Source organism: Hemibagrus wyckioides, linkage group LG06 (genome assembly GCF_019097595.1).
Source record: "Hemibagrus wyckioides isolate EC202008001 linkage group LG06, SWU_Hwy_1.0, whole genome shotgun sequence".
Classification (NCBI taxonomy): domain Eukaryota; kingdom Metazoa; phylum Chordata; class Actinopteri; order Siluriformes; family Bagridae; genus Hemibagrus; species Hemibagrus wyckioides.
The window spans coordinates 21,126,513-21,140,220 of NC_080715.1; the positions used below are offsets into that span (position 1 = coordinate 21,126,513).

The 13,708-nt window shown below is 38.4% G+C and overlaps 1 protein-coding gene across 1 annotated transcript in view; it reads right to left on the minus strand.

Moving 5' to 3' along the window:
- The window catches only part of pdia5 (protein disulfide isomerase family A, member 5), a 47,963-nt gene that overhangs the window by 13,769 nt on the left and 20,486 nt on the right, over positions 1 to 13,708 (minus strand). Inside the window, exons 8-12 of the mRNA XM_058392739.1 lie at positions 12,904 to 12,971; positions 10,296 to 10,387; positions 5,796 to 5,867; positions 3,581 to 3,717; positions 1,919 to 1,989 (exon numbers count right to left, since the gene is read on the minus strand). Coding sequence (XP_058248722.1) covers positions 1,919 to 1,989; positions 3,581 to 3,717; positions 5,796 to 5,867; positions 10,296 to 10,387; positions 12,904 to 12,971 — 440 coding nt within the window. The remainder of the gene's footprint in view (positions 1 to 1,918; positions 1,990 to 3,580; positions 3,718 to 5,795; positions 5,868 to 10,295; positions 10,388 to 12,903; positions 12,972 to 13,708) is intronic.

Sequence of the window (13,708 nt, forward strand, 5' to 3'; positions counted from 1 at the left end):
AAATGAGTTGCTGCAACTCTCATGGGAAAAACCTTCGAGGAAAAAGTTTCATGAAATGCCACTGAGCGTAACGGGTGGTACACTAGACAGCTACAAATTCGCGAGTAATGTATTATGGCACAATATATACTGACAAACTTGTATGCAATTTATTGCAGAAGAAAAAAACACATTTTAACCATGTGTAACTAAAAAAAATACTCATTTTTAAATAATGTTTTCCAGTAAATGTTTCTCTATTTCATGACTGTATAAATATGCTTTCTTAAACAAAGGATATTATAAAAAGGTAAATCTTTAGATTTATTTTTCAAAGGAAAAAAAACCCCAAAAGTACACATTAAAGATTAGTTTACGCCTACAAACAGGTGGCATAAACTAATCTGCTTACACATTCAAAGTGGTTGTAAACCTTGGGACTAGATTCACATAATTAAATGAGACATCTGTTTGGAAACAAAAGGAAAAATCTGTAAATACAAAAGCTGTTCTGTGCAAAGTCTTAAGCCCTATATAGACTTGGGTATAATGAAATATCATCTGCTAAATAATTTACTATTTACAAATGTATGTATGCTTGGATAAGCCACAACAGAGTATCTGTTACAGAAGCTGTGCTGGAAATCTGGCTAATGCTAAAAAACTAAAGTCACCATACCACGTTCGGTTACTTTTCATACATCACTCGGCTCTGCTATAGGATTTTTTCCAAGTACTTCGTTTGGTCCACTGAAATACTCTAGAGGACTGAGTGGCAGACTAGATGTATTCTTAGCAGTCAGTCCACTCAGTTCTCCAGCCAGTCCGTCATTTTGCCATTCATTCAGGCCATCCTTCTGTCTGTCAGTCAGTTTGTCCGTCCATCTGTCAGTCAGTCAATTTACCAGTCTGTCAGTCAGTCTGTCAAGCTGTCAGTCAATCCGTCTAGCTCACCTTCAGTCAGTCCAGCTGTCAGTCAGTCTGTCCAGAAAAATGCCTGCACTCAGCCCATTCAGTGGTCCATCAATAAACCCTTGCTAAACATTTGATACTAAACTTTAGAGTGCAAACTTTATAAATGCATAATATTGCAAATGGATAGTAATGTCACTACCACTTGTCTTGTAGTTATAGATGAACCTTCAAATTTTTCATGTGACTGAAGAAAGGAAAAGTCAGTACAAGCTACATAAATGTGTCTGAAACACAGATGCTCTCTTTCAGATGGAAGCAGAAATGAGAAAAATAAGTGAGCTCAGCTCTCTCTAGGGAAAGGGGCGTAGCAGCTGGAGCACGACTGCTATATTAGATAATGCACAGCACCGGTAAGAAAGCCATTCTGCATGGCTCGAAAATAAAGACTACAGGGACAGAAATGAGACTCTGGTAACTTTACTGGCCTCAAACTGCCCTGGAGTTTTAACTCAGTGGACACACCCTGCTAATCAGAACCACACTCCATCCACATTTTCACAAACAAGAAAAGCGGCCAAAGAAGGATGTTTGTGAATCAGCCATATTCTTTGGAAAAAGAAGTAGAAAAAAAAAAAAAAAAAGTCAGGTCCAAAACAAATCTTTAGCATTATGAGCACAAAACTGAAGTGTAAACTGTGGTGTAACTGTATAAAGCTGTTTTATGATTTATGAGCTCGCTTTGCATGACGGCAATTTAGAATGGCTTGTTTTAATTAAACAAACAAATAGGCCATTTTAAGGATTCTATATTTCAACCCCACAATTTCACACTTGAAATAATTTCATTAGGTGCACAGTACTCATGTGCTCTCTCAAGCACAGTGACTCTATTTCTTCTCTTTCCACATGAAGCAGAACATTAGGCAAATATGTTTCGCAGGGCAGCTCGACCTGCTCCTATTGGGCCTCATGTGGTGATCCTTTAGATTCATGAATTTTTAGACGGAAGGAAATGTGCGCTCACGTCTGCCCCTTTGTTGAGGATTTCAGCCGCTTCGTCGTAGTCAGGTTTCATCTTCTTACAGTGGCCGCACCCTGGGGAAAACATACAGCGCTGTCATACAAAAGGTGACAGATGAAGACATGGACATAACACTGTAACGGCCTTCAATCAGACTCTCACTTTTAAACACGATTTCTGTCAATGCCTGAAAAATCTAGATTATGTAAAAGCTTTTCTGACAAGTTGCATTGATGTGTAAAGAAAACTGGGCAAGGAGCCAGGCCGATGGATTTCTTTAGAAAAAAAAAAAGGATTTGTATTAAATAGGTTGAGAATTTAGAAAGCTGAAACAGAACTGATTCTGATTTGCTATGGCAAGGTGTCATTTAAGCAATGAATTATTTTATTGTGTGAGATGAGATGATGAAAGAGAAGAGGATTACTGTACATGTGGCAGAGACACCGTCAGAATATCTGTGCGCGTGTGTTTTGGCAAACCACTAAATGAATGAACTCTGCGTTCGTTACATGTTGCAAGAAAAAAATAAGATGTGTACCATTGGATAAACTGTAGCGATTGCTTTTTTCCATAGTTAAATAACAGAACATCCATTGGAATGATACATAAAATCTGTTTACTATCTGAACTGCAGGAATATAATCGCCAGTGCAGTCATAATAAGTAAGGTTCTTGAAACTAATGGGTGGCGTTTGGTTGGAAAAACATTACTCTGTTGCTTCTAAGCACTTCTAGCTTCTGCACCTGTTATAGACTCTGACAGAGCCTGGAACATAAACCAGTGCTGACTGGGACAGTCATTATGAGGTTACTAACTAAAAGTGACCATGAGGTAAGAAAAAATAAAATAAAAAAAGCGGAAATTTACACACTTCATAAGTGCTCTAATATTGCTGAGTGGGTTGGGTAATAACCGGAGATGGGATACTGCATCCCACAGCCTTGAGGATTTATTACTCATATCCTTAAAAGGGCCAGAGGAAGTTATTAAAGCATGTCTGTCTCCCAGAATTAAACAGAAGGAGAGTGAAAATGAAACCTGGGCATCCTTCTGTCAGTGACGCAAGCATGCATTCATTTTTGTGTCAGTATTTTGGCAGCACAGCTGAAGGCGAACCGATTCTGCGTGGCGAGGTGGCATGTAATCGTTGAGTGTATTTTTATAGTGAGGATTGTAAGAGTTATAGAAAACGTGATGAAGGGAGTGTGTGTGTGTGTGTGTGGAGAGACAAGGTGAGATATATCCAGTGCTCGAGGACATGAATAAACATCCAGTCTCAGGTGCTTGATTTAAAATGTATGAGAGCTGAGACAAAGTCAAGCTCAAGTGACATAATCTAATAAAACAAGACTGCCACATTTTCTTTATCAAATTCATTATTTGTCCTGATATGATTATTTAAATGTCTGATACAAAGTGATGGAAATAACGACATGCCAAGTAACTGTCTTTTCAATGCTTCAGACGGAGAGTGAGAAGCTCTGCACACGGTTGAGCTGCTGTTAGCCTGATATATACAGTCTGATAAGCATTACTGGAAATGTGCAGAGTGACAGGCCTGACCTCTACAATCTGCACCGCTCACCTAGAGAAATGTGAAAATATGGACATGACTGCTAAACACCCAGTGTGCAAGAGACCTGAACAGCAGCCCAGAACTTACAGGGAGCATAGAACATAACCAGGACTGAGAGATGTTCCTCCAGAAACGTGTCAAAGGACTCTTCAGTCAGATGAAAGACAGCAGAGTCCGAATCTGCCCAAGGTACCTCAGGGGTCTTGGGCTGAGGAGGCTGTGGGCTGAGAGAGAGAGAGTGAGAGAGAGAGAGAAAGAAAGAAAGAAAGAAAGAGAAAAAGAAAGAAAGAGAGAAAGAAAGAAAGAAAGAAAGAGAGAAAGAAAGAAAGAGAGAAAGAAAGAAAGAAAGAAAGAAAGAAAGAAAGAAAGAAAGAAAGAAAGAAAGAAAGAAAGAAAGAAAGATAAAGACAAAAATAGAGAGAGAGGAGGGGCAGAAAGAGAGGGAGAGAGAAAGATAGACAACAAGAAAGGGGGGTGGAGTCAGAGAGAGAAGGGGGCATGGAAACATTAATTACTACAAATGAACCATTAACAAAAGTGAATGTTGACTGGAAACTTCAAGAAATAAGCTCACACTCGATCATATACACTAGGTCATTATTTCATGTATTAATGTGTTATTAATAAGTCGTTAAGTCCATTTTTTCTTGAAATCTGAATGTAACTATATCGACACATCCAAGTGCAAAAGCCTATCTGCAGATTTATCTAAAAAAATTTACATAAAAAAAAAAATCCTATTCTGTATTAACTTGTTTCAGCATTTACCTGGTTAACTTTTTATTAAATGCTAAATAAAAAAAAAAGCTCATTTTATTTTTAATTTTTTTTCCTTACTGGATGTCCCTGTCTAAGTGAATAGTGGGTAATGTCAGAATAATGCCTTTTTTCAGTTTTGTCTGGTTCCTACATTTTTGTTTAATGAAATAAAGCAAATTAAGCATAGGCTATGTTTGACACAGATGCTCCACTTCACTCTCAACTCTGGACATCTGTTCATAAGTGATCCCACACCACGATCAACAGCAGCTAAGTGAGGCCGAGAGACACACACTCAGCCACTGTGTGCTTTCACAGTCTCTGGTGTTCTTGGACTAGCCCAAATAATACTCTCAAGACTGCAAAAGGTATTAGGAAACAGGCAAAACATTTTTAGATAGCTGGAACACATTCTTCTCTAAAAACAGATGGACATGACCTTCCAGATTTTAGACAGGATAAAGACAGCATAAGTGAGCTTTAAGGTGCAGAAGTCATTGTGCAGATGCTTTACAGGAAGATCTGTCAGCTGCAGCGCTTCATAACGGGACATGGTGGAGCTTTTAAATCTGACTGTTGCAGATTTCAGATTTCATTAGAACAAATACTCCTCAGTGACATGAAACCGTCAACTTGTGCAATCAGCTTTCTTCCTGTAATAATCCTGTAATGTGTTGCATAATGAAGTTATCAGGTTTCCAAAAGAGGTGACTTAATTCTGCTTTGAATAGCAATCCCTTCATGTCATGCGTTTTGCAATGAAATGATAACAGAACAAAAATTCATCTTATTTTTTAGCTGGCAACCCAAATATTGGAGTGTTTTGTTTTCTGCCCTGAGGCTTACACCATTGCTTCTCAAATCTTTTGCAACCAGGGACCAACCTAAAATATATTTCCTCTCAGATACCTTCAGTATATGGAGAGACTTTAGAAAAATTTATTTAACTATAAGACTCTTTATTTAAATGTGTAGATTAATATCCTGCCTATTTGTCGGGGCAATATAGCTTTCTATTGTAAACTTAAAAGTAATGAAATAAATCCATCCATCCATCCATCCCATTTATAGGTAAAGGACATGTCCCCACATAGACATTTTAATTCTTAAGATTTGGATTGAACCCCCTCAGTTCAAGTGACCAGAATAACTCTAAAAACTAAATAATAAATTGAAGTTTGATAATGTTGGAGTTTGATTTGTACCAGCATAACAATATCAAAATAAATACTCAAGCTATACTTTACATAGATCACTTTGAGTATCACTGGCTTAAAGAAAACAGAATAAGCATGACCTATTTAGCATGACCTAGACCTAAAACCTGTCTAGACCATGTGACCTCCCAGAATCTGAGGTACTGGTCATCTAGCTCATGGACCAGACAAGTGTTTGAAAACAATGAGAATGGAAAACAAAAGAGAAATGCCTCATTAGAGCTATACCACAAGGCCCACGGAGTGTTTGGGTAAGGGTGTGTCTGTGTAGTCCTTGTTGCTGTTATGACAGACAGGATGGTGACCATAGACACAACTCTACTCACTTTTTAAGCCAGTCTGCAATGTCCTTGGATGTTGCTCCATAGTTCTCATAGTGATACAGGAACTTTCCCTTCCTAGGACATGGGAAAATAAAATACAAAAAAATATTTTAACCTTAGCCATCAGTCTTGAGTTGACTTGGGAAATTATTATACAAAGTAACAATAGCCTTTATTTGAATGCATACCAGAACATTTCACAAGCATCTGAAAAAAGAAACAAATTACAAAAACCGAGGAGACCTGCCTAAATAAAGGACTTAGACTGCTAAACTAAATTGTGCTGCAATTCATTTTTCTATCTTAATAAAGCTTTATTAGTTGGCACAGCATATTTGTAGTGGCACACCAAAGGATTGCATTACGAGACTGTGGATCCCTCTGTGGCAGCCAAGATAAACATTTTAAATGAGTGCCAGGCCCAAAGCTAATTAATGCACACTTCTTGAAGCATCTAGCTTAATCAAAGACTTCATCTAAGAGGCTTTTCCACTAAACCACATTAACACTGCAGACCAATAACACTTGGGCAAAACTGTAATCTGGCATTTCCAAAAGTGAACAACGAAAACTCGGAGCAGTTTCATGTTGAAGCCAGTTATATGCAGGAGCACATCTGTATGCATGGGTAATGGTTTCTTTATCTGCTCCGATTCTGGGTTTTCTGCCACAAATAATTAATTTGAGGCAGATAAGTGCTAGGCTAGCTAAGGGGGGTGGGAGGTGGGGAGGGTTGAATGCCAGCGCTGCTTTGTCCTTTGTAACTGTCATTGATCAATGAGGATCTGCATGCCTCATGGTAGTGTATCAAAAAAGCCTAGGAAAGCTATCAAACTGCATTAGTTCCCCTGCGTCAGATTTAATATTGAGACAGATGGAAGCTGTTCACTTATCATGTGTATTGGGTTTGGCCTTGTATGACCTTCAAAAGCTGTCAGGCAGTGTGAGAGACGTGTGCGACTTTGCTCTATCCTTATATCCTCCAGATGAATACTTTGGAAGAACATGTAGTCCTCATCTGCTCTGCTGTGTGGCAACTGAGCGGAAAGGCAGGATGTCAGTTCTCCAAGTCACTGTACAGCTCGCATGATGACACTTGCTGCAGATAAAGGCTATGAAGACTGGATTTTTCCTAAATCTATAGACTACAGAGCTCACAAAGGAAATATGATCTTTTTATGATGGACTGGAGTCCTATTCTCTGAAGATCTTGTCAAAATGTTTGTAGGACACTATAACTGTTCAAAGAAGCCGCTATTGAGATACAGGTAATCTTGAGAAGCTTTAGCAGAAGAGGTCAAAGATGTTAACAGAGGCAAAAAACCATCTTGAAGATTCAGTCTGCACTGGCATGCGCTGAATGTTAAAAAATAAAGTGGCAACAGCTTAAGCGTTTACATCCAATTGCCCTCCACTCAAGGCCAATATGCTCTCTAAGATCTGGTACAAAGACTGTAAGTGTAGTAAGTCAATTTCAAGTCAAATCAATTTATCTCGATCCTTTTCATGCCTGATTCTGAATCATTCAGTGACCCCCTTTTTTTTTTAAAAAAAAAAAAAAGAAAGAAAAAAGAAGAAGCAATGCTGGAGGTTGATGGTTCAGAGTGCAAAGGACTGCAACAGAAACGAAACAAAAGCAGCGTCTGGAGTCAAAGAGCTGAAACAAAGTGCTGGCACTTAGCTCCCGGAGTCTCATTACCGTAAGCAATGACGCTGAGCGATCGTTAGCCTGCGACTCCCTTCAGGGCAATGGCTAATGGCTCGTTGAAAACGGATTGGGCGGAGAGTGGCGTTTAATTAGCCCTTCCATAATTAAAATGGCACACATTTAGCATTGAATGAGAAAGTGTCTAACATTGAATGAAAGCAGATAAACTTGACCACACTGAGAGATGCAGCATAGAGTGCAGTAACTTTCGCTGATACACATGTGGGAGGAAAAACAATAAAATACATATAAAAGCTGTGTGTGTCTGTGTGTGTGCGTATTTTTTAGGGTTCATTAAACAATGCTAGCTTTGTTGAAGGTGAAATATGTAAAGGCAGATGTTTTTAAAAAAGTGAATACTGGTTACTGTGTGATTATTACCGCACATGTTGAGCCATATTGACCTCAGTTACTTCACAGAGGAACTTTCTGTGCTCTCATTAACTGATCAAGGCTTTCGCTAGCTCTGGATAGAAATGAGGGCAGGATAGATATTCTCAGGGGAATCTACTCACTAAACAAACCTCATACTCTTCAGCACTTGTTTACCGGGAAAAGTTCTGTGCTAGATCAAGCCGAGTTCACGTCACGACTTTAGACTTGGCTAAAGCCAGCTGTCTCATTCCTTAAATCCCTGGCTAAATTTTTCATGATTAACTTCTTCTATTATATTACAGAGGTGCCAATAGAGCCAACAAGAAAATCCTAGCAGGATGAGATGGAAAAAAATCACAGTTTACACAAGCAAAAGTAATAAGTTGGCATGGTCTACAGTAAAGTTGTTAGCTTTACTAATTCAAATCAGTTCGTCAGGTCCCTGTGATAATGTGTGTTAATTGTGTTAATGTGTGTTAATGTGACTCAGTTCAATTTGTTCTTGTACGTTCAACATGATTTCATCATGTATTTTCAAATCGCTGAATACGTGATGTACATTAATACTACATGACTCGATCACGATCACTCTACATCATTCAGTCGAGTAGTTAGATACTTGTTTAAAATGAGTTTACTATAGCTTTTGGTCAGAAACTATAAACTATATGTTTTCTTTAATCTGACTAATTCCATTTTTTTCAGTGGTGTGATTGGTTACTTGATAATAAGCAGCTTCTCCATTTTTCCACCAACTGAAGAGGCCACAGTTCGACTCCTTGCTCTCATTTGCTGCATGACCTCGCAAATCAAAGGTTACCTAGATAAAATTTGCTTGAAATTTTGTGAAAAGTTACAGAAAAGTTTTCGATATCAGTTTAGCATGGGGTCAAATGCTCAGACTTATCAGTAAATGTTGGCAGTTCAAATCCCATGACCACCAAGCGGACACGTTTTGGGCCTTTGTACGAGACTCTCAACCCTCAACTGCTCAGATATATAAAAGAGATGAACCTAAGTTGCTCTGAATAAGACCACCTGCCAAATTATGTAAATGTAAACAGTAAACATAAAAAAAAAAAAAAAATCTCTCCTGACAAATCGATTTATTTTAGAAATCGATGACATCAGGTAAATGAATCTTAAGTGTTGTAGTTTGTGTGGTTACAATGAGTAGGTCTACTAGACATTTTTTAAAACCACAACAGAAAGATCTCTAGGTAAATAATTAACCTGTGCCTACAGTAGAGCTATAATTGTGACCGCAAACACATAAATGCAAGGACACTAAAGTTTATTATAAAGCAAAAGCCATAACCATGCAGATTCTACACTGCTTCAATCCAATCAGATGTTAACCAGTGAAGATGAAACAAGGAACAGACTTTTTTTTTTTTGGCCACTGGCTGCATCTGTAGGAGACACCTCTGTCAATTATTAGGCGATTTGAGACACCGGCACAATTCTGAGTTTTGGAGATTTAGGTGGTTTTCACTCTAGACATGTTTGCTGTGGTACAAATCCGAGTGTGATTGTTTCTGGCACCCCTGCAGTGTTGGTCTGGATTCAGACTCACTCGATTCTATCTAACCCCAGTGCATTTGTGTTTATTGTGTTTGTGTTCACATGACTCACCATAATTTTTTTTACATTCACTCTTATTGTTTTGGTGATATTATGCACAATAAGTCACCTTACCTCTTCTGTGTCCCACAATGTTCCCCATGCTACACGTGTCTTGTGGAAACTAATGTCATCATCATCAGCTAAAACATACGAGTGGGTTACGTCCTGTACAACTGAGGACCTGAGCACAAGTTGCTTCACATTCATGGGTATCGCTGCACAGTTCTAGTGCAACCGAACTCACACCACCTCTTACAGGTAGCCTTGGGTTCGACACCTTGAAGCAATTCCTGACCAAATTCAGACCAAACTGTGAGTATGAAAGCCTCCTTTCTGTAGTCTTGTTGTATGCTTATTAAGCAGCAGATCTTATTAAGCACCACAACAAATTTACCTGAAAATATCTGCTGATGTTTTGATGTATTCTGCTTGAACTGCTGTCATCAGCATGTGAACAAGAGAGCCAATACTGTTATGCTTTCGCTCTGGTCCCTCACTGCAAGTGTCCTTCAAAATAAATATTTTATTACTGTATAAGCCCTAAGCACTTTATTGCCTGGTAAATTTCAAGTGGTTTATTCTGATATTACTTTCTCATTCTACCTGTTTTTCCCCTCTTTTCTCTGGACTGAAAAAGCCAATCCTTCCCAAATGCCTGTGACTAAACAATGCCAAAGCTTCAGCTACAGAAGCAAGAACATCAGCAATGGACTCTATGCAGCAATGACTTGTGAAGGTGCCACGAGTTCATTCCTTTGTAAAAGCAGGATTAAGCTGTAAATACAAATACTCACTCAAAGTAGCAGAAGGTCGGGTAGCCTTTGACGTCATATTCCTGCTTAAGTCCATCAAATTCTGCTGGGTGGACGTTCATCCCCGCCAATACCTGCAGCGAGACGTGAGTAACAAACGATCAAATAAAACAAAATGGAACTCTGGGAAATGAAGATGAATGGCTGCATCATTGGGGAAACAGGAGTGTTAAATTAGAATAACATCAAAGGATGGCCTTGAGTGAAGTAGGACTTGGTAAATATCAAACTCTTGTCGGCGTTGCAAGGTCTAATCTTAAGTGCTTCTTTCATGCCAAGATCAATAATAAACTTATTTCTTGGTAGAAAATGTTACATTTCAGGGCATCTCCATTGCTTGGGTTCAATCATTTGAAAGTAGACTTGAGCATGTGCTCAGGTTTTGGATACCCCAGGTATTACACTCAGGTTAGACTCAGCTACACACTGGACCCCCAGCAATATTCATAGCTCAGCACTCAGACTCCTAAAACATGACATGTATAAAAAAAATAAATAAATAAAAAATAAATAACAATTATAAATAACAATTTTTCATTTGAAGAGAAAACTGAAAACAGCATCTGAGACAGGGATGATTTTTAATCATTTACAGAATAAACTACTTGGGTTCTTTTGTGGAATTTATGGTGAGACGCAGCCCGACTTTTTAAGCACAGGGTGTTTTTGGGGTTTTTTTGTTTATTCACTTGGCCATCTGTTTGTTTTTCCTGATAAAAGGACACCTAATGCAAGTGCACAATTTGCCTGTCAACTGAATAGCGTTTTCTTTTTTTTTCTGGACGTATAGCAATGTTACCTTCATTAGAAACAGTATTAGTGAGCAGGGGTTCATTACAAATTAATCGAGCAGGTATTAGAGGCCAATCTACAATGATGAATAACAAACAAACACACACACACACACCATAACAAAACTCCACAGAAACAGTAAAAACATGCAAAACAATACAAAAACACACAAACACAAAAATACACACAAGTAAAAATCTACACAAACACAAAATATACACAAACACATACAAAAACACAATTGCACACCTTCAAAAGAACAAATTTATAACTCCTCTCTGGCTGCTTGTATGCATCCAGCAGTACAGTGAAAAATGTGCGCGCTCACAACTGACATCCTGCCAACTCCATTTCATTTCTTGAACACTATCGGCATCCTGCACGCACACATGCAAAAGTGCAGGAAGTAGCAAATCTCTTCCTAGCTGTCCACGTCTGCAAACTAGACATTCATTATACAAACTAAACAAATGGCTTACTTACAGGCTGTCTGTGCAGCCCGCTGTTCTTCCAGCAAATATGAAAAATAAACCCTGCTCCAATTAGTGAAACTAGTCCTCATTTGCAGCTCCATAAAAAGAAAAGAAGAAATACGTTCGGTTCCTGTGGTGGTGTGATCCGAGCCAACTGCTGGTGCATGTTCAGAGAGATTCTGGCTTGTAAAATCAGGACAGGAGAGCAGGCCATGTGGGCCTTTCAGCTGCGTAATACTGATTCTGTTGCTCTATTAGTAATTCTCATTTTTTCTGCACTGTTTTGATAGTGTAATACTCTGCTATACTGCTGCTCAGGAAGAAGATGAAGAAGAAGACTTTGTCATGTATACTTTACAGCACAATGAACTTCTTTTTTTCAAATATCCCAGCTTGTAGGGAAGTTAAGGTCAGAGTGGAGGGTTAGCCATGATGAAGTACCCAGGAGCAGAGAGGATTATGGGACATGCTCAAGGGCCCAGCAGTAGCAGCATGGTTGTGCTACTGCATGAACCTTCAAACTTCGGCTCAACAACCCAGAGTTTACTGCATTTCCAGCGTTTACCATATTTACCATGTTTGCCACATTTATAGTATTGACCGTGTTTACACTGTTTACTACATTTACTGTGTTTTCCACATTTACTGTATCGACCTTGTTTACCTTACCTGTGTTTACCATGTTTACAATGTTTAGTGTTAACTGTGTTTTCCACATTTACTGTATTGACCTTGCTTACTATATTTAATGTTTTACCATATTTACTGTATTTATCATCATGCGTACCATATTTACTATATTTACTGTGTTTACAGTATTGACAGTGTTTACTGTATTTACTCTATTGTTTATTGGTCATTATATAATCTTTTCTCTATATTTAGTATACTTATCGACTCATCCCCAGTCTGTCTCTGTGCTACTTATCCGTTTGCCTGACACGGTTTCATGTTTAGTGCAGCAGCAAGATTCTAAGGGAACTATATTTCATTCCTATCATTATCTTCACCAGCCTGCGATGAGGGGGGAAAAAAAGTCTACTTGAATCCACTTTACTTGAAAATGTGTACACTTGATATTGATTTTACTTGATATTGTATGCTCTGCTATATATAAGGTCTAAACAGCACTAGATGCATTATTAAACAAAACACAAGGTGACAAAATTGTCAGACATGAAACTGACCGGAAAAACTCACTGATCATGACATAAAATATCCTGCTGTTATTGAATGAAAGACAGACATCACTAAGCTAAAGTGTGAGGAAGTGAATTAACTGTTTGTTGTATTACAATAGAGGAACAGCACAGAGAAGTACTTACATATTTTCCTTTCGTCTCACTGGCAGCTTGTTGGAAGATGGGCTGCATCCTCTTACATACACCGCACCCTTTGTGTCATAGAAAGGAAGGAAAAAGTGTTAAAAGATTTACTGAAAACAGAATTTGGAGCAGTTAACCAATTCCTATTGACTTGGAATAGTAATACTCCTCCGAAAACAATTTTACATCTTTAACAAAATGAATTCAATGCATATAAAGTCTTAGAATATTAGTGCATCTAAATTGAAGACAGCAAGAGTGGTGTGTGTTTATCCCAAGGCACCTAATTATTAATTCTATAAAATAACGTCTCAGGAAGTATGTGAAAAATTAAAGAATTAAAGAGAGGAGAAAGAGGAAACTACAAGTGAAGTTTAAATGAATAGCCTGGGGGCTGCCCTGTGTGTGCAGCTTTCAATAACCAGGCAGCATTTCTCACAAACACTACAGAGTACAACTTTAGAAAATATCCTGGTCACAACTGAATGTGTGCGGTAGTTATCCACTATAACAATCTTAAAACAGTAGAATAATGTGGAAGTGTGATTGGGAATGTGGAAGTACTTGTCTCATACTACAGAAGCAACAAATAATCACTGTGAGCACTGCAGAGAATGCATAACAAGTTGCACAAGCCTTGAGCTAAAAGTAATGTAATGCCTTAACATGTCTGAGCCTATACACTGCGGCATGCTAATATACGGAAACATCACTGTTTATTGCTTTACTCCAAAAGACTGATGCTTAACCCTTTTTTACCAGTTCACTGGCGTTCCAGGTAATTGACTTAGACATTTTCAATCAG